The sequence below is a fragment of the Sinohyriopsis cumingii genome, chromosome 5, assembly GCF_028554795.1.
Source record: "Sinohyriopsis cumingii isolate HCF-2022 chromosome 5, ASM2855479v2, whole genome shotgun sequence".
Taxonomy (NCBI): domain Eukaryota; kingdom Metazoa; phylum Mollusca; class Bivalvia; order Unionida; family Unionidae; genus Sinohyriopsis; species Sinohyriopsis cumingii.
Genome location: NC_142965.1, coordinates 58757033 through 58784996, shown reverse-complemented (window position 1 = coordinate 58784996; position 27964 = coordinate 58757033). Strand labels below are relative to the sequence as shown.

The 27964-nt window shown below is 33.3% G+C and overlaps 1 protein-coding gene across 2 annotated transcripts; it reads left to right on the top strand.

The window, feature by feature from the left end:
• Window positions 1-7: 7 nt before the first annotated feature.
• On the top strand, window positions 8-27964 carry LOC149799244 (acyl-coenzyme A thioesterase 9, mitochondrial-like). 2 transcript variants are annotated; one of them, XR_016421119.1, is made up of 13 exons: window positions 8-199; window positions 7605-7701; window positions 8796-8838; window positions 10914-11098; window positions 12405-12494; window positions 14831-14928; window positions 15385-15458; window positions 17813-17880; window positions 19374-19455; window positions 20097-20169; window positions 20913-20998; window positions 23797-23950; window positions 26655-27964. XR_016421119.1 is itself a non-coding variant. In XM_089958522.1 (13 exons), the coding sequence occupies exons 2-12, from the start codon at window positions 7620-7622 to the stop codon at window positions 22631-22633; spliced, it is 960 nt and encodes a 319-aa protein (XP_089814648.1). In that variant the 5' UTR covers window positions 8-199; window positions 7605-7619; the 3' UTR covers window positions 22634-22648; window positions 23797-23937. The 2 variants fall into 2 exon arrangements, 1 of the variants encoding a protein (XP_089814648.1); XM_089958522.1 differs by lacking the exon at window positions 26655-27964 and adding an exon at window positions 22555-22648 and having other exon boundaries at window positions 23797-23937.

Genomic DNA, 27964 nt, shown 5'->3' with positions numbered 1-27964 from the left:
CGTGTACTCCAATGTCAGATACAAGAATTTAGTCGATTGAAGATTACATTAAGACTGACGATGGGATTCCAGTAAACAGTGACACGTTCCTATAAATAGTTTGGAGTTTTCTTTAAGAAGTTCCTTTAAGAAATTATTAAAATCAAGCCTTATGTTTGAAGAGGGTAGACTCCTAAAGGAATCAACTTGATATAGTTAGGTAAGTGCACCTTATTTGTTGGTGGTTTTTTGTGCCTATATGACCTCCTCCACACACGCATTCTTTGTACGTGTGTCTGTCTCTTTCACCCCCACTTCACGTGCACCAAATATATACGTCTTCAAATTACATGCATATGTATATTTACAGACGTATGCAAAATTTTGATATGAATAATTTTCGAATACATGTAAATTTGTATACTGTGTAAATCTGAATCATCTCAGGAGGTACTGTACCACTTAAACTGTTACTGTACCACTTAAATTGTTGTCAGGAGGTACTGTACCACTTAAGCTGTTACTGTACCACTTAAACTGTTGTCAGGAGGGACTGTACCATTTAAACTGTTGTCAGGAGGTACCGTACCACTTAAACTGTTACTGTACCACTTAAACTGTTGTCAGGAGGTACTGTACCACTTAAACTGTTGTCCACATTTATTTCTACATCGTATGCAGACTACATGCGTATGTATAAAACATGCAACTGCATGCATAGGTATAAAACAAATATACACGTGCTTATTTCATCATATTTGTTTTAAACGTTTGACCCAGAAATTATGAAGTCATTAGTTTTTACATTCCCAAGTTCAGTTTGGACAGTAAGTCTGTTAGTTCTTGGCTGCGCAGGTCAGGTGGCAATTTTATTTTCCAATTTATTTCAACACTTTGATCTAAACGGACAGTCTTGACTGTCGATTTAAAATGACCTATATCTGTCCTTGACAAGTCTGGGTTCATGCAATAGGTTTTAATCTTGATTGGTATTATGAAACGAAAGTTGTAATATAACTCACTTCACCATAATCTGTCCATTTTTCCTGTTGAGAACTCATCTGTAGAGTGGAATAAAGTGACAGCTTATGGTGAATCTATTTAGCTGTTCAATGTACGTCAGAACGCTCTCAAAAATTCAGGTTTACATTTAGTCGTACCAAATGAAGAATTTTCAATACGGTGTGTGAATATGTTATTGGAGAAAACTTTATTTCGAAAAAGAGACAATTTTGTTAGAAAGAAACAAAGAACAAACCAATGAACGAATAAATGAAAGCACGATAGAGGAAAGAAAGACGGAAATAGCGCCAAAAAGAAAGAAGTTGGGAAAAAGAAGAAAGAAAGAAAAGGTCTATTTCTTATACTTGTTATAAATACAGACAGGAGGGAATTTTCTGTCGACAAAATCTAAGTTTTCTTTATTCAGCAGGTTAAGAATGAATTGAAAAACTACTCTTAAGAGTGTATAGAAATCTTTTAAAACTTTTCACGATCTCATTTTTTATGTGCACGTATTTACCTATATTATACTTCAAGACTTAATTACAAGGAAAATGTACGGGACCTTGGACTAGAACCCGGTGGGATTGTCCCACGCTAGACATTAGTAAATATAGCAATAATAAATCATTGTATAAGTAACAGAAGGCACATTGAACTGGGTAGCATTATCGTATAAACTATCGGCGTTATTCTCGCACCTGGTAAAACATAATAATCGGTATTTGGAAGACTCAGTCCTTGGTAGTTAGATAACGACTGATTATTCCCCGTGATCTACAGATGCAATATGACATCATCCAAATAATATTTGGAAATTGTATCCATACATTCCCATAGGAAATTATTCAACTGCTGCCTTTCTTTTGAAGATGATAAACATGTAAAGGGGCAATCAGGAGAGATTATTAGGTATAAAGACTGTCCTTGTTTTTCCTTTATGTTTGTGTGACATTTTGTCGTCTGTCTGTCTACTTATAAGTGTGTCTGTCATCTTCACATTTTTATATGCACTAGTTTTATATGTGTACTAATTTACATTCACGTGTTTCATTACGTACAGATGTAAATTTAATCTTGCGAATAAATTTGCGCTGGTAAGTAAGACTTTATAATGGGTAAATCGACACTGGGAGATTCTATAACCGAAGAGATTTTCACGTGCATTCGACACTGTCTGGGAGATTCTGTAACCGAAGAGATTTTCACGTGCATTCATGCACATTGTGTAAATTGCAGCATGTGTTGGAATAACTAACTATCCATGATTATTTTTTAATAAGTTTCTTTAAATATATGGTACCAAAATGTTAAATTATTGTCATTTTGTTTACTAAAATCGAATGTGAACTACATGCCTGTGGATTCGTGGTAAAATACATTTGTGGCAAGGAAATATAATGGATTATTTATGGATGGATGGATGAATAGATGGATGAACAGCTAGGTGGGTGAGCGAATGGATGACTTGGTAGGTTTGCTGGGTGTTATTTTCCAGAAGCTAGTTTGACCTGATTGTTTATTCGAAAACAGCTAAAAATAGAACTTTGTATCTTTTTGCTGACCTAGTTCATGACCTTGATTGCGATTCAAGTAACTTCTTTTTTTAAAAATCATTCTTAATGTGTGATTGATAATAGTGAAATGAGATTGACTGGGACTACGTGGTTTTAGACGTAAATAGCTTATACGATGTTCTAGAAATTTTGGTTTTACCGAAGGGTTGACCGTCATCCTATTATCTGTTTTGCGCAGTATTCATGTATTATGCCGCTGTCTTTAGAGAATTCAGTCAGGTGGGATTCTAAACACTTGATGTCAGTGTGTTCGAATTATTCTTTTCCTTGGAATATTTTAGCGCTCATACATAATTCTTGGACAAAGACATTTATTGAAGTTTGATTAGGAAATTAAAACACCGGAATATTATATTATGTGGTACAACAAAGAACTGTAGGTACATCAGTTTTATACAGGCCACAGTATACGTCATCGCCTTCCATATTAGATTTTCGTCGGGACTCGAACTCGATATCATTAGAACATTTTATTAATAGGACTAATAATTTATAACTTTTGGTTTATTCTTGGATTATTTTTGGATTTGATTCCTAAAACCGTAAGTTCCATTTTTTCTCTCTTCATTTTGACTTTGTTTTTCCAGGGAAATAAGTTATTTGCTAAATTTTACAAAGCTTGTTGTTTTTACTTTTTGTCTGTTACTGTTTATGAGAGCCTAAACACGTAACACTAATACGTACATTTATCTCTGCACAGTGTGCACATTTTGTGTATGTGAGTGGAGTATTTGTCTGGCACCTTCCCATGGACCATTCTAATAAATGGTACCTTGGTGCATGTGAGTGGAGTATTTGTCTGGCATTGTCCCATAGACCATTCTAATAAATCGTACCTTGGTGCATGTGAGTGGAGTATTTGTCTGGCATCTTCCCATGGACCATTCTAATAAATCGTACCTTGGTGCATGTGAGTGGAGTATTTGTCTGGCATCGTCCCATGAACCATTCTAATAAATCGTACCTTGGTGCATGTGAGTGGAGCATTTGTCTGGCATCTTCCCATGGACCATTCTAATAAATCGTACCTTGGTGCATGTGAGTGGAGTATTTGTCTGGCATCGTCCCATGAACCATTCTAATAAATCGTACCTTGGTGCATGTGAGTGGAGTATTTGTCTGGCATCGTCCCATAGACCATTCTAATAAATCGTACCTTGGTGCATGTGAGTGGAGTATTTGTCTGGCTTCGTCCCATGAACCATTCTAATAAATCGTACCTTGGTGCATGTGAGTGGAGCATTTGTCTGGCTTCGTCCCATGAACCATTCTAATAAATCGTACCTTGGTGCATGTGAGTGGAGCATTTGTCTGGCTTCGTCCCATGAACCATTCTAATAAATCGTACCTTGGTGCATGTGAGTGGAGTATTTGTCTGGCATCTTCCCATGGACCATTCTAATAAATCGTACCTTGGTGCATATAGGGTACTTTATCTGATTAACGTCATACGTCTCCATAGAAGAAAACGCTACACTATTGTAAATCGAAACATTTTAGGAGGATATCAAATATTTAATGTGTGGCAAATATTTAATGACACGATATTATAGTATACTCTACTCAGCTAATTCGTGTTCTGTCAAATGCTAAACAACGTTGGAAATTTATCAAGCGTATCGCTTTTTAAAGATATGGACACAAGTTTTAATCATGACTGTATGGTGGTAAGGAGAATAACCCCCGTCCCCATCCCAGTCTTAAAATCAATATGTCAGTGATAAATGGAGGGCTATTTAACCTTGTTAACATTAAATGAGAATGTACATAAGTTAGCAATAGTAACCACCGGCATCGTCAAATTGATTACCAAATTAACATCAACTTTTAAACGCTTCATCCCCAAATCGTGCATTTATTACGAAACAATGACCATATATATATATATATATATATATATATATATATATATATATATATATATATATATATATATATATATATATATATATATATATATAAATATTGTATTCAAACATATGAACATATATATTTTGGTTAACTTTAAAAAAAACAAACAGTACATTTGGCCAAAATAAGATTTGTGTGAAGATCTAAGCTAATTATAGTGAAGCCAATTACAATGGTTACCTAAATAAAGTAATCACATGTATATGCGTATTAAAGACAGTTACAATGATTACCTAAATAAAGTAATCACATGTATATGTGTATTAAAGACAGTTACAATGGTTACTTTATTTGATCACATTGTATTGTTGTTTCATCTGGATTAGTTCACAGCGTCATTGTTAGCATGTTTACAGCACTGCATTTCCATCAAATGCATTTTCTGGTCCATTAAGTGTGCTATTTCAGAAAATTATGAATGACCGCTTTTGTTATAGGTAACTGTTACACTTAAAGGTTACAATGTTCATTCACAAATAAATACAACTCGGAATGTCTCATAGTCTTTCTCCTCGCTTCACTGTTCGGACTACCAAAAACGAGTTTGTGGGCCGATTCACACTCGTCTAATAAGTAAATGTCCCGATGGGCGTTTATGCACGGAACTGGGTGGCAATTTGAGTAGGGTATTAATCCCCACCCGGTTGTCTTAGACGATACAAACTGCAACACGGTGAATATGCGTGTTTCAATTCCCATTCATCATAAGTCCCGTGTGGCTTAATGAACCTCGGAGTAGGACATACTTTTAGAGCATACGGTGTATGTATTAAAGCGTATCGGAGTGTGGCTCTAAAATTCCCTCCCTGATGAGTATTTAAAAATCCAGCGGTACTGGGAATTAACCAGACGCACATGCCCGAATGGGCGAATGCGTCTTAAATTTAAAGTTAGTCAGTCAGACGACAGCATGAATCAAAGAGTCCATAATACTATAGGTACCAAAGTACCTATCCCTCCCCCGTATAGATGAATAAAGAATAAATGAAAACATACATTGAACAGCCATAGCTTGCACGACTTCATATACTAATCACATTAACTCTGCATATAAGAAAAAACAAGATAGATATACATGAGTGTTTTAGTCTTTATTGCTAGTTAGCTGCTTGACACACAAGTGCATGCTTCATCTCTACTTCTGTACTCTTTAGTTAGAATAGTATACGTAATTTAAAGTTTTTTGCTGCTTGCTGATAGTCATGGCTTTTGTTACCAAGCATTATGATCAAAACCGTTTGGTACTAAATTATGCCTTTTGTACTAATAACACTTTTCATCATACTATACTTAAATTTGTATCATAATGTAAGCCATACCATTGTAAACTACCATTTCATAAACATTTCACGCACATTACTTGATTTCGATAGCTCACGTGTTTTGTTATTAAATAATGTTACATTTATTTGGTGCCTTTTCTCCTTAATTGCACCCTTAGAATAAGATAGCATATTCTCAAAAAGCCAAAAGCGGGTGACAAGACGGCTCCTTACCGAATATGTTGGCCCTACATCAGGGGCGACGCAATATGTACATGTATATGAAGGACTGATACAAATAGTTCTGTGTATTTATTAACTATCGATGCATTGCCTATTGAACACGATTGCTTGGAACTGGTACCATGCAGTCGTTAGAGTCATTAGGATAATTAAACCAAACTGATTTGTTAACATATGCTTCAAAATTGGGACTTTATTGATTTAGTTGTGTTGTATGGCACTGATGATACCTATAATGTTTACCTGTGTTGTATTGACGCAGATGATACGCATAATGTTTACCTGTGTTGTATTGATACACACATTGATTTTGTTGTATTGTATGAGATATGATACACACAGTAACTTTGTTCGCATAATGTTTACCTGTGTTGTATTGACTCATTATACACACATTGCTTTTGTTGTATTGTATGAGATATGATACACACAGTGATTTTGTTGTATTGTATGACAGATGATACGCATAATGATTTACCTGTGTTGTATTGACTCATGATAAACACAGTGATTTTATTGTATTGTATGACCTGTAAATACTTACAATGATTTTGTTGTATTGTATTGACTCATGATACACACAGTAATTTTGCTGTATTGTATGACCTATGATGCACACAGTGATTTTGTTGTATTGTATGACATGATACACACATCGCTTTTTTTTGTATTGTATGACAGATGATACGCACAACGATTTAGCTGTGTTGTATTGACTGATGATACACACATTGGTTTTGTTGTATTGTATGAGATATGATACACACAGTGACTTTGTTGTATTGTATGACAGATGATACGCATAATGATATTGTTGTATTTTACTGACGCAAATGATACTCGTAATGATTTACCTGTGTTGTATTTACTTATGATACACACAGTGATTTTGTTGTACTGTATGACATATGATACGCACAATGATTTCGTTGTATTGTATTGACATAGATGATACGCACACTAATTTTATTGCATTGTATTGGCGCAGATGATGCGCATAATGGTTTATCTGAGTTACGTCCTCTGTGTCGTCTGTCAAAAACATATATAAATGCATTCTGAAAACATTCGTCAAGGCACGTAAACAAACAATGAAATAGTTGATTGAAACTCTAATGGAAAAAAAACATTTCGAAAGGCTTTTTAAATGTATTTTCGAATGATTTGACACGCTTTTTGGCGTATGTGAATATTTCAGGGTCTGTACACGGTTTTTCGTTGTCAATGTTAACTCTTATGCATTACGTGCTACACATATTATATCTTAGTGAATATGCACGATATAAAAACATGGGAGCAAAAAAAGAAGAAAAAACCCAGAAAGAAATTCATTACATCAAATCAAGGTAAAACTAGTTGCAGTGATATTTTTTCTTCCCTTTCTTCTTTTTCGCTGACAGAGAAGAAAATGTGTCAGAGTTTCATACAAAATGTAACATCACCAGCTTCCTCCTTTCTTTCTTACCAATGAATGACATGGATATGAGATACTAAAGTAATTATACATATATATATATATATATATATATATATATATATATATATATATATATATATATATATATATATATATATATATATATATATATATATAATAACGTTATACTGATATATCATACTGATTTTCCAGCTGCACATTTTCAACATGGCTTCTTTGCTGAATCAGATTGTACCACATCTCTGCAGAAAGGCACATTTTCACGAGGGATTTCTTCGACACTACTCAGGTATCTTTGATGTCGTCACTACTCAGGTATCGTTGATGGTAATGGTGGCTTTTGATAAAAACAACGGAACGGTGTAGTGATTCTCTACAGAACTATTAAATGTCAGCTTCATCCTAAGTGTTTTTGTTATTTAAGAAACTGCCAATAAAATGATTGTATGGGCAGCAAAATGAATATAGTCTAATTGGACGAATAAAATGAGCCAACAACTTCAACCATGGTGACGGCAGCTGTTACAGAATCAAACAAAATCAAAATGAAAGAATAAACAACAGTTGCAGTAGCAAGAGAAACAAAGAATAAGCAACAGCAACATCAACAACAATACTATTGCCACGATCACCACAGCAACATAAATAACAACCACCACCACTGCACTATAATAATAATAATAATAATAATAATAATAATAATAATAACAACGACAATTAGTAACAGTTATATCTGAAGATTAAGTCTAATTTTATGAGCTCATGAAAACTGGATGTCATTTAGAACCATATAAAATGCACGAAGAGCCTTGTAGATTTCAAAAGTTTCAAAGTTACAATACAAGGTGTAAGTTCAGGGGGTATGGGTTTACCCTCTGGTAAATGTCAGTTGCATAATTTTTAATTCTTAGTAAGTATCTATTTGATTATTGGGCGAGGCTCTCAATAGTTTCTAAATTCACTACCCATATAATAACATTTTGATGTCGGAAAATACTCTAAGGCATAATATATCACACCAAAATAAAATGTGTTGAAACCTAGATCATGGGCGAAATGTAATCATTTTAAGACCTTTGAGACATTTCTCGAAGGAGTTATTAAAATTCTATGTAAAATCACTATCATCCTACCTATCCCCACCACCAGCGGCACGATGAAAATACCGAAAGCGTTGGCACATTTGGCACCCATAAACTGAACGAAGGTTTATATGTCTATTTCGAACAGTGTAAGATATCATTATAGGACATTGTACATGTACGTGTGGACGAACGGACTGCATCACAATATACCCGAACTTCTTTAAAATCGCAGAAATAGCATTATCAATAAAGTGTTATTTTTAATAAATCAATATCTATTTTTCCTAATCATTTACAGGGAGCAAGAAACTGCGATGGGTTGTCAGAACAGCAACTGCTGAGTAAGTTCTTTTTGTAGCCAGACCCAAAGATAACTAAATTTTCAATCTGATCAAAATCGAGATAATTCAATCAAATTACTGTTTCTATATTTCTGAAAGAGAGAAACATCAGTTGCAACACATCGTTACTGTCGACAACTCTGCCTGTCAGATTTCCGTTATGTCGAAGATTTCGATATTATTCAGATTCTATAAATGCGTAGCCTCCGATTATGACGCTTACCATAACATGATTTACACTGTTTCCTTGACAAATTACTACGCTGACCATAACAAGAAATACTTTGTTCCCTTGTCATACTAAGACGCTTATCATAACAGGATATACTATGTTCCCTTGACATATTACTACGCTGACCATAACTAGACCTACCGTACGCTGTTCTCTTGACATATTATGACGCTTATAACAGGACCTACTCTGTTCCCTTGACATATTATGAGGCTTACCATAACTAGACCTACGTTGTTCCTTAGATACATTATGACGCTGACAATAACTGGACCTACGCTGTGACATTGATAAATTACTACGCTGACCATAACATGTCCCATGCTATTCTCTTGATATGTTATAACGCTTACCATAATTAGACATAAGCTGTGACTTTGATATAATACTACGCTGATCATAATAGGACCTATGCTATTCCTTTGACATATTATTACGCTGACCATAACAGCACCTACGCTGTTCCCTTGACATATTAAGATGCTTATCATAACGGGACCTACGCTGATCCCTTGACCTATTATTAAGTTGACCATAACGGGACCTATGATGTTCCCTTGACACATTATGACGCTTACCATAACTAGACCCACGTTATGACCTCGATATATTACTACGCTGACCATAACAGGTCCTATGCTATTCCTTTGACATATTTATACGCTCACAATAACAGGACCTATGCTGTTCTCTTGACATATTATGACGTTTACCATAACTAGGCTTATGTTGTGACCTTGACATATTATGTAGAACAAACGGCGTATTCTCCGATTTGTTGGAACATCATGTGACGGTAGAAGTGGGTCTATTCTCATATAGTATTTAAAGGTGTTCTTTCCAAGAAATATACCTACATAGAAGTCTCGGCCCACTCATTAGCATATTAATTTGTTTACAATTTAAGAATTTTGTCGTATATTATTTTATACATACTATTCTTAACAAGCATCCTCTCTCATTCCTTATTTTCGTTTTCAAAATTAGGTGTAAAATATAAATGTTATACCAGAATGATTTTCTAATGTGTTCTTGACTTTTGGTTTAGCAGCCTTTTTGCACCGACAGTCTCATTTCTAGAATTCTAGAGTATAAACTCTGACCAAATTCTATTATTATTAATATTACTTCTACGAAAACTAATAAGAATACTAATTAGAATGATGAGGTAGTAACACATAGTACATTAAGAATACAATATGGTCATTTTCGACGATCATAATAGATAGCACTGTTAATCACTATCATTTCACAGCCTTTCTTTGCTTTAGTTATTCGTAGTTGCTTGAGCTTTGATGACGACCGAATAAGTCTGTTAAAACCGACGTCTCTGTCTTTTTTGCAATTACAATTGTATAATTTGTTCTTTAATAGAATTAAAATATATACACGTATAGTTCTTAAAATTCACGTCATTCTTTTACTCATTGATTTGTGTATGTATGTGTATGTGTGTCTTATGCAGTTGTTTGTCATCCACAAAGGAACCTGTTGGTCTGGAAAGCCCTTCTAGTCCCTAACTAGTACTGCATTATTCTCTCTCTCTCTCTCTCTCTCTCTCTCTCTCACACACACACACACACACACACTCACACACAAACACACAGATGCATGCATACATACATACATACATACATACATACATACATACACACACATACATACACACATACATATATACATGATTTTTTTCTGTCATTCACTTTAACGGGAGAGCTTTTACTTACTTTAGGATGAATGTTAAAATGTTAATGCATTTGAGTTCCAATTTATAGAATAAATGAAGAAGATCGTGTTCTTACAATATTTGTCGGAGTTTTATCAGGCTGATACTTTTTCACAGATTCAATAGCCTGCACACTAAAGAACAGGAATGTAAATGTTGCGCATCATCACGTGCCATGCGAGACACTTTCAAGGAGGTTACCATCCCCATAAAATCCGACCCTACACTTCGAAAACGCTACAATCTGTACGAGCGAGCTGCGATTTGGGCTTCGATTTTCAAGGATATGTCTATTTTTGCAAGTAAAAAAAGAGGACAAATTTAAAATGTATCCGGAATGTTGGATAAGAATGCGAGCAAACAACAAACACACCGATAGCACACACAAACCTAACGAATGAGCAAACATAAAACACAATCAACATTCGTGTGATAATTATGCTTTCAGTTTCTTACTCTCTGCATATGAGTTGTTACTATATATAGACATTGTGCAGAACACCCTACTGTATTTGGTACATATAAAATACTAGTATAGAACACCCGACTGTATTTGGTACATAACATTATGAAATACTAGTACAGAACACCCGACTGTATGTTGTACATATGAAATACTAGTACAGAACACCTGACTGTATTTTGTACATATGAAATACTAGTACAGAACACCCGATTGTATTTGGTACATATGAAATACTAGTAATTTATTTCCTTTGGTTCATCAATGTCAACGTAAGTTCGAATATAACTAACCTGTAATTCTGAACGTTGATTCTTGAGTCACCATAATTTCGGATATAACTAGCCTGTAATTCTGAACGTTGACTCTTGAGTCACCATAATTTCGGATATAACTAGCCTGTAATTCTGAACGTTAACTCTGGAGTCAACATAATTTTGGATATAACTAGCCTGTAATTTTGAATGTTGACTATTGAGAAAAAGAAATAGAGGATGAAGTTTGGTAACACGGAAATTGATGTAGCATTATGCTCATATGTTATTTTTAAATTTTGAACTCTTGTATGTTTTCGAGCAAAACAATTATACACGCCATTAAGATGTCATTATCTATCTATCTATCTATCTATCTATCTATCTATCTATCTATCTATCTATCTATCTATCAATCTGTCTATCTATCTATCTATCTATCTATCTATCTATCTATCTATCTATCTTATATATGGTGATCTCGCAACTGTTTCTTTATTACCACGTAAAATAATTTATGCATCTATGATTTTTATTTCTATGCATTTCCAGCGCTAGAAATTCTTTGGCAGGGATATAGAGTTCATTAGAATTCCTTTTGTCTTGAAACTACATCCGCATTCCCTGCTTGTCACCTATGAGATGCAGTAGATTAGAGAAATATGATTTGTTCTTGTCTCTAATGAGATCAAGTAAATTAGAGAATTAGCAGCATCTGTTATTATCTCTAATGAGATCAAGTAAATCAGAGAATTAGCAGCATCTGTTCTTGCCTCTAATGAGATCAAGTAAAATAGAGAAATATAAGGATATATTCTTGTCACCAGTCAGACGAAATCACTTAAAGAAATATATGGATTTGCTGTTATACTGATGAAAACTTTGTTTCAGAAAGCATATGTTACTCTCACAATCAAAACCCGTGCGTCGAATTACCTAGAGTGCCGATACATATTTTCCCCAAGAACTTAGAGCAACTTGGTAAATATTACATTATTGTTTACTGTATGTTGTTTTATTGATGTTACCTAGTGATAACCTACATTAGGAAGAATGAGACAATTAATGAGTCTTGTTCCTGTTTTATCCAGTTGTAAACAGTTTTCTATATTATTAAATACTGACATTTGTTTTATGATAAAAGACTGACAATATTGATAAGTAGTCATCGTCACTTTGACTCTGTAATGATTAGTACATTCCAATAAATATATTTACATAAACTATCATTTACCTTTTGAAAATTGTGTCATTGTACAAGCCCGGGATATTAACAGCAGCATTCGCAACCCTTATGCTTGGAATTGAACGAATCAATAGATTTTAACAAAGGAACACAGGAGGAAATCCATATCCTCTGTATTTCAACTTTTATAAACCTGGTCTAGACGGTTTACTCTTTACTTTCTTTTCTTCCTCATAAGTACGATGTTAGTAAGCTTTTACTTTAGTGTCCCAGGTATGCCTTAAAAAAAGAGCGGTGAAGAAAAATTGCACAATATACACTATTTTCCATGTTGTCACCTAAGCATTACATTTCGTTACGACCCTATGATCTTAAATTAATGAGCAGAAAAAGAACAACCAACAACTTTTGTAAACTTCAATAAACAATAAATTCTTTAAGTTATAAAGTGAAAATATAAGAGTATCTTTTCGGAATTAAATTCTAAATAATCTTAATGTTTTAACAGAAGTCCTAAATTATAGAATGTGGTTAGAGCGTCCGCCCCGGATGCGGGAGGTCGTGGGTTCAATCTCCGGCCGAGTCATACAAAAGACTTATAAAATGGTACTAACAGCTGCCTCGTTTGGCGTTCAGTATTAAGAGATTATAGTTAGGACCGGTCGGCCTAGTGTCAGGATAATGTGACTGGGCGAACCAAGGCCCAGCTAACCATGATGTACAAGATTGCAAACAACCTAGTGGACATACCAGCAGACAAATACCTGACCCTGGCATATAGCCAAACTAGGGCAAACCACAGGAAAAAGTTCCAATTAAAGTCAGCATCGACAAATTGTTTCAAGTTCAGCTTCTTCCCATGTACAATAGGGACTTGGAACAAATTACCATTAATAATTGCAGAAGCTCCTGACTTGGTATCTCACAAGCAGGAGCTTTCCAAAATCACATTCTAATGAACTAGTCAGCTACAAGTAAGACCTAGTGATTCTCAGGGCTATGCCGGTTGAGGTTCCATATCTCATTGCCGCTACGGTAGCCGGATTGGTCTGAGTATGAAGGGACGAAAACGTACACTGACACACTTTTACTTATTTCTGCCTTTCCTATCATTACTCTTTTGACTGTCCTATTACTTCCATCTTTACTTTATCTTTGACCACGTACCACTCGTTGCTTCATAGTCAAGTGTGATTGTGTCAACGTATTTATAGATAGATATAGATAGATTATAGATAGGTGGGACATCATGCTATATATCTGCAGCATGATGCTAGACATCACTATAAACTGCCACATTGTAGATATCGTAGCGATATGACTTAAAAATTGTTAAAGCTACGTTAAAAATCCAAATCACAAATCGCATAGAATGTTACGAATTAAGTCGTTTTGAATGTGCCGATGTACCAAAAGCCTGGCTATATCACAATGATATAATCCAGCATGTCTTTGAATGAATTCACAATAATCCCAAAGTAATGTTTTAGTCAAAATGGCAATGAGTACGTTATAATTCCAGTGTATAATTTAAATAAATAAATAAATCCTCTCAAAATAAAGTTCAATACAAATAAAAGCGATTCCACAAGGACTGATATTAAAATACGAATGAAGACTGTGTTTTCTTCCCCAGCCTTATATAAAAACATAAGACACAATTAGAGGGTAATTTTTCCATTAAATTCGTAAACAAAGTTCACTTCTAGAACCTTCTATAGTCAAAAGGCCATGTAAACATGTTTGATAAATATTATCATTAAGTACAACCCACAATTATGGACAAAAGTTAGCTATGTAATATGTGGTTAGAAGTGACCCTTATAATCTACAATCATGGACAATAGTTAAACACACAATTCAGATCCACGTAACAATTTTACGAGCTTTTCCTTATCCTTTTCCTCCTGTCTTTGAAATCTATGAAAGCAATAAGATAATGCAATAGAGATGATATAACTAATCAAATGAAATCAGGTCTTGACAGCTTAATATAAACCTTATTTTGTCCTCATTTCATTCTTTATTTTAATTACAAATGTACAGAACGTAGAATGAGATGGCTATGTCAGTTTAGTTTCAGTTGTGTATCTTATATCTTTTAACTTAAAAGAAAAGGAAATCATTTCAGAACTCAGCCACATTAGCTGCCGGTACGACCTGGTATTGACCGGGATGGTCACATGGACGGGACAGGAGTTTATCGAGACAACATTGGAACTTTACCAGGTATTTTAAAGTAATACTTTGGCGAAAGTTCTGGGAATATTTGTAATAGCAAGATCCGAAGAATCATTTTGTACATTGCTGCAAATGATTCCCGAAAAATGTAATTCTCTCGGATTTGCGGCGTAAAAGTGCCTTCTCTATGCAAGAATACGTTACTCAGTTTCACCGTTTTTGGAATAGAATTAGGTTTTTTTCTTTTTTAAAAATAATCGGATTTTTACGACTCTAAGCAATGTATGTGTGCAGTTTTAAAGGATATAACATCAAAAGTGCTTGGAATAAAAATCACATACATTTATGATTCCTAATGAAGTCAGTTCATTTACTATTTTATGTTGTACTAGACATAAGAAAACTAGATAAATAAGCAACACATAAGATGACTTAGTTTACATAAGACAATACAATAAAGTAAGCTCCTTATGTTGAACTGTACTTTATCATCTGACATCTCAGGACAAGGATGGGTATAGAGAACGGTGCCTTTCCGCCAGGATGCTTTTGGAGGCTAGAGACCCATACACGGGAAAGTTCGTAAGCTTTGACTGTATTGTCAGTGTTAAAACATTATGCCATATCAGACATGCCTGTTAATATTTTACAAGATGTATTATACGCCATACAGGTAACTTTGTAAACTTACATTGAAGCATATGAATCAGAAGTGCAATAGGAGAAGTCTCGTTCAATCAGACCTTAGCGTGGATCTGTGATATCTCCGCCAATCTAGCATGGCCGAGATGTCGAGGAGCTAAGCAAGAGTTGGATAAATGAGAAAACAAAGAGAGATGCGTACAATAAGGCAATTACAAAGGAAAATCTTAAAGCAAATATAAAAGTAAATGCATTATTTTAGATCGTAAATCAGACATTTTTTCAACTCGTAAACTTAACGCAAACTGATTAACAAATACAGCATCTTTGCACATGATAAAAGAAGAGATCAATTCAAAATAGAGTGTGCATTTTTCGATCAGAAGTAATGAAGAAAGCTTTATATTCGTTAACTTTCAAGTTATATCTATTACATCCACAAAACTATTGAAATAAAACAAGGAAAAAATGCTGCTTCATCTGCTGTTGTTGTCGTCTGCTTACTATAAACCTTAAGCCTATATGTAGTACTCCACATTTGTCTTCCGTTCTAGAGTAAAAAATTTGTAATATCTCAAATTTACACTATTCCTTTAAATGTCTTCAGTTCAACAGCGAGTCTGTCTCTTAAAGCTACAAGTACTTCACCTGGGAATTCAAGAGTGATTACAAGCTGGAGTGTCTGGTAGCCAGTCTAGTGTTGACTCGTTACTACTGTTGTTGTTTTTGTTTTGTTTTAAACACATTTTATGGCCGTTCTATTAACAATTGGTATTGGACACGAGTTAACAAACTCATCCATATCATTTCCAAAAAAAAAAAAACATACAAAAATGATACAAAATTGACACTCATTTTACAAACAAAATCACATCTGAATAAAGTAAGTAAATATTTAATGCATGAAAAGACATTTTCAAACCGTAACAAAAGAAGGCAACTCGTCTATAATTAGGTAAAATAGCAAAGAGAGAGAGAGAGAGAGAGAGACAGACAGAGACAGAGAGAGATTTGTTTCTTGATTATATTTCTGAACATTTAGGAATTCCAGAATTTACTTATTTTACTTAGTTCAACGATAGCTTTCAATAACAAATCTAGACTATGTTAGATTATGTTAAAAGATAGAGTGAAAGATCTGGGATCTTTAAGATTTGAAACGGGACAATAGTAATAGTACTAACATAATCGTTATCATAACGGCATGCACTCATCTTTGAGATAACTAAATTCACTATATAAAGCAATGTTAACATAATCGTTATCATGGCCGCATGCACACATCGAAGAGATTAACTAAATTCACTATATAAAGCTTTGATTTCAGGGGCTACATGCATGTGTATTTCATGGGCTACATGCATGTCTATTTCAGGGGGGGCTACATGCATGTCTATTTCAAGGGCTACGTGCATGTCTATTTCAGGGCCTACATGCATGTCTATTTCAGGAGGCTACATGCATGTCTATTTCAGGGCGTACATGCATGTCTATTTCAGGGGGCTACATGCATGTCTATTTCTGGGTCTACATGCATATCTATTTCAGGGACTACATACATGTTTATTTCAGGGGCTACATGCATGTCTATTTCAGGGGCTTCATGCCTAAGTTTTGTGTCGGTATATTATGGAAATTTTTGCCAAGAGTATAATACGGTAGAGGTCTGTTAGTTGGATGATATAAATATTTTATAAACATAGAAAGATTAGTTAATTTAAATACGATCATTCGTGGAGGGAAAAGGACGTCTGTTACACCTGACGTCTGGTCGGGCTTGGTGTGTTGCTTTATATAGACGATACTGATATGCTTCTATCTCCTTTGTTAAAATCGTTCACTTTAATAGGTAGGCATTTGAGTATTTATAATCAAATACATTATGCACAAACATTTCTTTATCTTTGTGTGTGATAGTTTCTCAGCCAGTTTCCGAATAAATAGACCCTCTTGAAAAAATAAACGGATAGATCTGTAAAGATTTATGCAGTTTCGAAATGAATGTTTTCGTTCTTCCGAATTTTCCGAATGCGCAAATATCCCCAACTTCACAGGTCTATTTTAAAATTGGACGTATGAATAGTATATGCTGTTTAGCTAATATTATTATCAAAATATTTTAGTCTCGTGCAACATATGCACATATTTAGTTTCGTTTTGAATAACCATGATAATATCACTAGCCCACTTGGCATCAAAAGAAATGTTTGTTCAAGATATATTTGGTTGTTTTTGTTCTTGCTGCCTAGTAAAAACGTATAATTGATTACAGTTTTTTTTTGCTTTACAGACCAGTGATGGTAAACAACATTGTTCCCGAGGGAAAAGATGAAGAAAAGTGTTTTCAACGGTCTCAATGTAAATTAACACCCGCAACAAAAATAAATACACCCCGCAATCCCCCAAACCCCCAAAAGAACAACAACATAAAACCAGTGAAATAAGCAGTTTTGGACGATCTATCCGCACAGTATATATATAAATACCTATTGACGTATACTTAATCTTTTTTAGCCTTTCTCCAAGTTACATTTTGAATTTTGTTTGAGAAGCATGTCAAGTAGCCAGGGCCGTCTTAACAACATTGTAGGCTCTGGGCAAAGCAATGCACTGGGGCCACCTACCGGCCCTACCCACCCACAGTAATGCAAGGCTAGAAGTGTGAGGCCCTGGGCAACTGCCCAGTGTGCCCATGCCTTAAGACGGCACTGCAAGTAGCATATAATACATTAGAGGAGGAGATTAATAATTCCGTTATTTTGAAAGTCAATAACTCGGAGGTAAACACATGTTGTTATTTTAAAGACGCTGCCATTTAAACCACGCTGCCATTAGTTGTGTTTTCTTTCTGCATTTTACATGACAATTGCAGCAATTAGAATGTTATTCTGCTTTGGTCAATGAACTAAAATATGCCATTCTCGTAGTTTGACAGAACAATGGACTGAAATATGCCATTCACGTAGTTTGACAGAACAAGGGACTAGGAAGGAAACTGATTATCCAATTCATGTAGTTTTAGAGAAGAATCGATTAGGAAGGAAACTGACTATGCCATTGCTTATTTATAATCGCATGAATACCACGGAGACCACACGTGAGAATATTTCCGCAAATTGTATAATTTTTCACTGTCTTTAAAGGCTTCCGTTGGGACGGTTCCATCATTTTTTCTACTGTCGGCACAAATTTCTACAATTTGAAAGACTTGTTTCTGTTATTGAAATAAGTAACTTGAAATTTTGATCTACGTCTATTGAATATTTTTGACTTATCGAAACTCAAAGTTCTTATATAGTATCTACAGTTACATGTACTTCGTGGAGCAATACCAGTATTGCTTCCATTTATTTACCTGTCATACATAACTGTGTAAACACTCCCGCCAGGTAAATATGGAGGTCATAGGCAAAGTGACAGGTGAATGCTTAGTACGCTTGGTGGAAATATTAATTTTGTTGACTTTATCGTTTTGTTGAATCAACGTTATTTTATTAACCATTTATGTACCTTGTCAATAATTAAAAAATAGTGAATCATTAAGCCAATTATGACGACTGTCCTGATGATAAAGCTAATTGTGTAAAAAAATATTTTGGTAGCTTAAAAAATTCAGTGTTTTATTTGATTGTGTTCTTGACTTTGGGAATGAAAAAGGAATTTTCGCTGAGTTTGTTTTTCATTTATCAAGTTCTGAGGATTTGTTCAATGACTTCGTTGATTTTATGACAAATTCTGCTGTATCCAGAATATATAAGTTGCACGATAGTGCATAGAAAAGAGCTATCATTATCATCATAAAAGTAATGCTTTAGTTATATAACTCGAATGTTTAAATATATTTTCAACAGATCGCCAGGATCAAATCAGAAAGCAAACTCCAAATTTTCCACGGAGACAGTACCCACTGGTGGCAAAATATGCAAGCACTGGGTATGGACCAGTTTTGTATACGTATTTAAGCTGTATTTCTCTCTAAATTCCATATTATAAATAAAAATTAAATTGACTAATTAGCATTTGAAAAACCTGGAGAGCTGATTTTTATTCGTGTATCCCTAGTGCATGTTTGAATGCATATTAATTTTTTGTGTACCTAATCTTTTTTTTTTGCATAGGTGACGTAGCAATTTATATCAGCTTATTGTTACTTGTTTCAATTGAAAATACAACGAAATTGCATCGATTGTAGAATAATGAAGAAGTGTTTGTAGCTTCTCTTTTTCTATTTTTGGTTTAAAAATACAAACATTCATAATTCTAAAGAAGTTCCTATCTCCAGAGTAAGAAAAATGAGACACATTCTCCATGCAAATTAAGAAGCACTTCTGCAGATTGCTCTGTACTCGAACATTAATATAAAGTGAAGTGTTTACATTTTCATTCTTGTTATATATATATATATATATATATATATATATATATATATATATATATATATATATATATATATATATATATATATATATATATATATATATAGCGAGAGAGAGAGAGAGAGAGAGAGAGATAGACAGACAGATAGACAGACAGACAGACAGAGTTCACATAATGAAGATCTGTACTTTTTTCAGCTCTATTCTCAAAGAAGTCAACACGGAAATCGTTACTAATTCCATGATCATTGAGCCTTCAACAAATGCACAGGTATTGCGCTCATAATTCAGATTTTCCAATTTTGTTTTGGAGGTTGTGTCTTAAAGGAACTGGTTACGTATTTTTAAAGAATTCAGATCTATACATCTACAGGCTTTAGATCGAATAAAGCACTTTCTGATAAATGTACAATTGTATAATACTTAATGGGGACGTTTGCACGTTTTTCGTCTTCACGGATATATGCGCTGTTTGTTAGATTCTTTCTGCGCCTGGTAAAATCATGCACGCTACAATATTTACATTTGGTCTACATCAGGGTAAAAATAGGCATAATTACTCATATTCTTTAATCAATAGCACTTTGCAAGGTGTAATTAACAAAAAACTATCTATATGATGTAGGGAGACATTTTGTCTTTTACTATTTAAGTTTCGATTTTTAAAAAAATCATGAAAACAGACCATTTGAAATTGGAGGACAAAGAAGAGTGTTGTTGTAAATGTGTTCAGAGCAATGAGTTTAATTAATATTCTAGGATGGGTCTGTGGAATGGTTTAATAGAGCTGCATTATAATTGAAAACGATGATGGAAAAATGGACCGACTAGATGTTTACGACGAATGTGTTATAAATGTATTTGAAAACTTTCAGCAGCATATACAAATACATATTTTTTTTTAAAAGCAATCTCAGTAACAAAAATGAAAGGAACGAGAAAGTAATATAAAATGTACCATGCGAAACATGGAATCATACTCTCATTGCGATCAATTCCCATCTCTTCCTTTAGGAAAATATTTTCTTTAAGAAAATTCCTAGTGGATTTCAAATGGAAAAGGCAGTCGAGATGGCAGTTGAGACAGCCAAAGTATTTACGTGAGTTTCAGTTTCGTTTCTTGCTTTTTTTTATTCTTTAGTAAATTTGATCCTTACCGGCCTCGTTTTCAAAACCTGTATGTTTATTTGAACAATAACTTCAAACGTAATAGTGACTAATGTATATTCGCACATACATGTAAATATATTTTTGGCGATGTCCATCGCATTAGTTTTAGAAATAAGAATCCTATTGTTTGCTTTCTTTTTTATGAACTTTACTTAGTAAACGTTTATAAGATTTACTATACTTATTCAGGTAAACGTAATATTGAATAATGCTGTATTTGCTCTTTCTGTCTTATATTTCTACATTAGATGAGTTATATTAGTTCACATTCTCACTTAATTTTGTGTGTTGTTGATGTATTATAGTTATGTCTTCTTTGTATCGCTATGAAGACAAATACATGATTCGAATGATGTATGGCTTACTTTAACTATGTTCCACTGCAACTTTATCCTTGCATTTATTTAAGAAGTTTACTAATTTTAATGGTCATATAGAAAGAAATGTAGCCAGTAAACGTTTTTTAATCTGAGAAAAGTGTTTCCTTGGTGTACGTAAACCTTTAACAAATTAACTAAAGAATGTCCTTTGTGTCCGTAAACCATGTATAAACCAACCAGTGAATGTCCTTTGTGTCTGTAAACCTTGTATAAACCAGCTAATGAATGTCCTTGGTGTCCGTAAACTTTGTATGAACCAACTAATGAATGTCCTTTGTGTCTGTAAACCTTGTATAAACCAGCTAATGAATGTCCTTGGTGTCCGTAAACTTTGTATAAACCAACTAATGAATGTCCTTTGTGTCTGTAAACCATGTATAAACCAGCTAATGAATGTCCTTGGTGTCCGTAAACTTTGTATAAACCAACTAATAAATGTCCTTTGTGTCTGTAAACCATGTATAAACCAGCTAATGAATGTCCTTGGTGTCCGTAAACCTGGTATAGACTCACTAATGAATGTCCTTGTTGTCTGTAAACCTTTTACAAGCTGACTAACATTTCCTTGTTGTCCGTAAAATTTTCATAGACTGACTAAAGAATGTCCTTGGTGTCCGTAAACCTTGTATAAACCAATAAATGAATTACCTTGTTGTCCGTAAAATTTATACAGACTTACCAATGAATGTCTTTTGTGTCCTTTAGAAGAACGTTTGAAATTTGAGTGTATGCAAGTTTTAACAGAATAGAGAACAGTTCATAGTTATTTGGAGGAGAGGTGTATATGGAAATCATACCGCATCGCTGCCCCTAACGGTATCAAAATATGAGCATTAATTATAAGGAGACAGTAAGTCATCTCGTACTTTTCACACGAAAACTTGTACCCTGCATGTCATGTGTACAAAAATGAATCTCCATTCTCCAAGTCCCACCCTCACACACCCCTTCGTCAGGTGGTAGTCATACACGTATAACTCCCATGCTGTTCCTTATATATATATATATATATATATATATATATATATATATATATATATATATATATATATATATATATATATATATATATATATATATATTTCTTTGCTTTACATTGTGTATAGTGGACACAGGGAGAATTTGATGATGGTGTTTATTGACTATATCGACATTCACAGGCCAATAAATGTCCACTCGAGCTAGAAACTGACGGGTCAAGTAAGTTTTAAAGGAAACGTTTCAGGAATTATTATCCAAGACACCCAGCTACCATATTGTGGATTTTCCTTTACAGGCGTATTAGAAAAACCCACCTTCAAGTGCAGCAGAGTTTATTTTAATTCTTTAAACTTATTACCTATAAAGAATAGTTGGGCTTGCATGTCTTTTAAACAGGAATTATGAGAAATCTAATTTATACTAAAATATATGCACCCGACAACTGTGATTATGCACGACACCCAACAAGGCTTCCCTGCATTCTTTTGGAAGTGTATTATTTTCACTTAAATATTTTTTCCAAGTGAAGATACTTCGGATTTATCCACCGGTCTTTGGATTTCCACGAGCTGCGTAGTTCATCATTATTCGTTACATTTCGAAATCAAACTACGCATTCTGCAAAATTTAGTTATCAAAATTTCCACTTCTGCATGTATACATGCACTTTTTGATTTCTTTTCTCATACGCTTCTTTCAACTTAATCGAAACGTGGGATTTTTTTTATTCTGTTAAAATTTATATTAGTATGTACATGTTAAGCTTATATACCACACATGAGTGGTAGAAAAATAGTTTATTTTGTTGTCCTCAGTGATCACTTCTAGAATTAGACTGTAAATGTAACATTTAACCTTCAGTGCCTCCGTGTGCCCTACATTTCCCAACTGTGTAGTGGGAACGGTAAGTTCCTAGTATCACGAGTCATCGTGTGCATGTTTATTTGTCTGCAGATCTAGCACTCAGTGCGTTTGCTTCAAATGCATTTTTGAATTAGCATTGTTTTGGATCGTATAACAATATAGGAGTTTGTTTTATTTTATTCCACCGTTTTCAGGCGATGCCATCTGAAGTAATTATGTGTGACACATTTAATCAATTTTTAATCCCAATTTCTTTACGTGATCGAACATAAATAATTTTTACTGTAATCAATTCCAAATGTTCTGAGTTCAGAATTGGACATATTTCTCTATATCAATCTAAAGTCAGTGCATTGGTAGAAAATGCACACACACAGCATGCATATATATATATATATATATATATATATATATATATATATATATATATATATATATATATATATATATATATATATATATATATATATATATATATATATACACAAGCTGACATTTGCTAGGTGGTCTATACACGAAAGCAGTGTTTCCAAGTGGCGGTCATGGTCGAAGAATTGGATAACTGTAACAAGAATAATGAACCCGTGAGCAACTTTCTTTTTACCTTCAAATCGTCCCTCCCAGAACTTCCAGTTGTTATTCCTTGGAGGATGACAAGTAAGCAAACTTACTATAAAATATTGATTCTAATATGGGCTCGTGTTTGTCGACATGTATATTTCTTCTTACTTTTTATAATGACATAAACAAATATATACAAATGTCTTTCCTATGATTGTTTTTCGTGTTGTCCATTTTATTTACATTGCTCTACATAAGGCTTCTACCAAGAGCAAATTAATATGGGGTTAATAAAAGTCCAGTTGTATACAGTGCAGAAAGCGAATCTTTTGAACTAAAATGCACTGCATATTGTAAAACAAATAAAATGCACTGCATATTGTAAAACAAATAAAATGAACTGCATATTGTAAAACAAATAAAATGCACTGCATATTGTAAAACAAATAAAATGCACTGCATATTGTAAAACAAATAAAATGAACTGCATATTGTAAAACAAATAAAATGCAATGCAAATTGTAAAACAAATAAAATGCACTGCATATTGTAAAACAAATAAAATGCACCGCATATCGTAAAACAAATAAAATGCACTGCATGTTGTAAAACAAATATAAGGTACTGCATATTGTAAACAAATATAATGCACTGCATATTGTAAAACAAATAAAATGCACTGCATATTGTAAAACAAATAAAATGCACCGCATATCGTAAAACAAATATAAGGCACTGCATATTGTAAAACAAATATAATGCACTGCATATTGTAAAACAAATATAATGCACTGCGTATCGTAAAACAAATAAATTGCACTGCATATTGTAAAACAAATATAATGCACTGCATATAATAAAACAAATATAATGCACTGCATATAGTAAAACAAATAAAACGCACTGCATATTGTAAGACAAATATAAGGCACTGCATATTGTAAAACAAATAAAACGCACTGCATATTGTAAAACAAATATAACGCACTGCATATTGTAAAACAAATATAACGCACTGCATATTGTAAAACAAATATAATGCACAGCATATTGTAAAACAAATATAATGCACTGCATATCGTAAAACAAATAAAATGCACTGCATATTGTAAAACAAATATAATGCACTGCATATCGTAAGACAAATAAAATGCACTGCATATTGTAAAACAAATATAATGCACTGCATATTGTAAAACAAATGGAATGCACTGCATATTGTAAAATAAATATAACGCACTGCATATTGTAAAACAAATATAACGCACTGCATATTGTAAAACAAATATAATGCACTGCATATTGTAAAACAAATATAATGCACTGCATATCGTAAAACAAATAAAATGCACTGCATATTGTAAAACAAATATAATGCACTGCATATTGTAAAACAAATATAATGCACTGCGTATTGTAAAACAAATATAAGGCACTGCATATTGTAAAACAAATATAATGCACTGCGTATGGTAAAACAAATAGATTGCACTGCATATTGTAAAACAAATATAATGCACTGCATATAATAAAACAAATATAATGCACTGCATGTCGTAAAACAAATAAAATGCACTGCATATTGTAAAACAAATACAATGCACTGCATATTGTAAAACAAATACAATGCACTGCATATTGTAAAATAAATATAACGCACTGCATATTGTAAAACAAATATAACGCACTGCATATTGTAAAACAAATAAAACGCACTGCATATTGTAAAACAAATAAAACGCACTGCATATTGTAAAACAAATATAACGAACTGCATATTATAAAACAAATATAATGAACTGCATATTGTAAAACAAATATAATGCACTGGGTATCGTAAAACAAATAAATTGCACTGCATATTGTAAAACAAATATAATGCACTGCATATAATAAAACAAATATAATGCACTGCATATCGTAAAACAAATAAAACGCACTGCATATTGTAAAACAAATATAAGGCACTGCATATTGTAAAACAAATATAATGCACTGCATATAATAAAACAAATATAATGCATTGTATATCGTAAAACAAATAAAACGCACTGCATATTGTAAAACAAATATAACGCACTGCATATTGTAAAACAAATATAAGGCACTGCATATTGTAAAACAAATAAAACGCACTGCATATTGTAAAACAAATATAACGCACTGCATATTGTAAAACAAATATAATGCACAGCATATTGTAAAACAAATATAATGCACTGCATATTGTAAAACAAATATAATGCACTACATATCGTAAAACAAATACAATGCACTGCATATTGTAAAACAAATATAATGCACTGCATATCGTAAAACAAATAAAATGCACTGCGTATTGTAAAACAAATATAATGCACTGCATATTGTAAAACAAATACAATGCACTGCATATTGTAAAACAAATAAAATGCACTGCATATTGTAAAATAAATACAATGCACTGCATATCGTAAAACAAATATAATGCACTACATATAGTAAAACAAACATAAATTCGTAATGACACTAATTGGAGATACACATTTTAGATTTTGTGGCAGCCAGATGTAGAAGATCGCACAATTTTGATTATTTAGTTGAATAAAGACAGTTCCAGTAAAGCTAAGTGTTTTTGTAATTATAAAGGCACGCTTTAACATTTTGTACCAGGCGGATATACCTTAAGCCAAATGCCAACTTAAATAAAATGGAATGTATTTGTATTGGAATGATGCTTGCACAAGAATTTCTGTTTATATATATATATATATAAACTAGTATTTATAGTGACTATTGCAATGTATCATTTGACTTGCAGTGGAAATGCGACATCTAGACTACAGAATGCAAGAATGAACAGTTGTATCCAAGTACCAATGGAAGATGGCAACATATTTTACGTTTTTGCTGACTAACATTTACATTTCTTGCGCAGCCATAAGAGAAATGAAAACTTCTCGACCACTCGTAGACCATATTGCTCATGTTTTAATCTTGGTATGCACTGTATTATTCATTGAGTCACGCCGCATGCCTATTATTCAGCGGACTGTTTCTATTTTTCGTTACAAAACTACCCATGGATATCTTTGAAATAGTGATATTCTTTAAGATAATTGATGAGCAGATTTATCGGAAACGTATTCTTTTCAAATCCTTTAATCTCTTTGAAATACTTTGTTGACAAGTCCTGACTTTGTTTATAGCCCCAAGAAGGCGTAATTCTTATATTTTGTGATGATGTGATGGTTTTTTGTTTACCTTTCAGTGATAAAGTATCTGAATATGGGCATAGTATGGTAGACCAGACACTGTCATTATGCCAATGAATTGTTTCTTTACTTTATGAATATTTGCGGAGAATGCTAGTGCAGAATTTCTCATTACGCTAATGAATTGTTTTTTTTTAAAGATATACTTTATTGACATCTTGAATGACTAACATTAATAAAACAGAAAATACACAACATATATAATTTTCTTTTTCGAACATAATTAGAAAAACGAGACGAGAGAGAGAGAGAGAGAGAGAGAGAGAGAGAGAGAGAGATGGTTAGAATAATGAATAGTTGGATAGATATATGGGGGAGGGGTATCGCAGTTGAGAGTTATATTTAAAACAAATAGTTAAATAGTAATTCATTAGTTTGAAAGATTCAGGAAAAGTGCATTATCTACAAATCCGTTAATTTTTCTCCGTTGCAATTCAGTTCTGATTAAGATTTAAATGCGTGCAGGTTTATCAGTAGTGCACTGGGACTGGCCAATATAGGAAACAAATAAGTATAAACATTATTCCTGATAGGAAACAGCTTAATTGATATCAGTGTCAAGATGAAGGAAATGATGTTGATTATCATGGTCATATGCAGTATCATGCATAGACAATTGACCGTAGATTACCTTATGAAAGATATAATGCAGTACTATTAACTCTTTATAAAACGCATTCAGAGTCAATAGGACCAGGTTTATTCTCCTATCACGTGATCTTTGCGTAATTTTAGCAAGTTGGTGTGTAGCATTTTTTCTCTGCCTCAAGCTTTGAATTGATCTTTTTTCAATTCAATTTAGTTTTTAGCGAAATTTAGCTGTATGGATTTTTTAAATTAAAAATATGAATATTTT

Bases quoted from the DNA above. Each gene is read 5' to 3' on its own strand.
- LOC149799244 (XM_089958522.1), top strand. From the start codon at position 7,620: ATGGCTTCTTTGCTGAATCAGATTGTACCACATCTCTGCAGAAAGGCA. The intron at 12,495-14,830 runs GTAAATATTACA...AAATCATTTCAG, and splicing joins CAAGAACTTAGAGCAACTTG to AACTCAGCCACATTAGCTGC. The intron at 17,881-19,373 runs GTAAATTAACAC...TATTTTCAACAG, and splicing joins GTGTTTTCAACGGTCTCAAT to ATCGCCAGGATCAAATCAGA.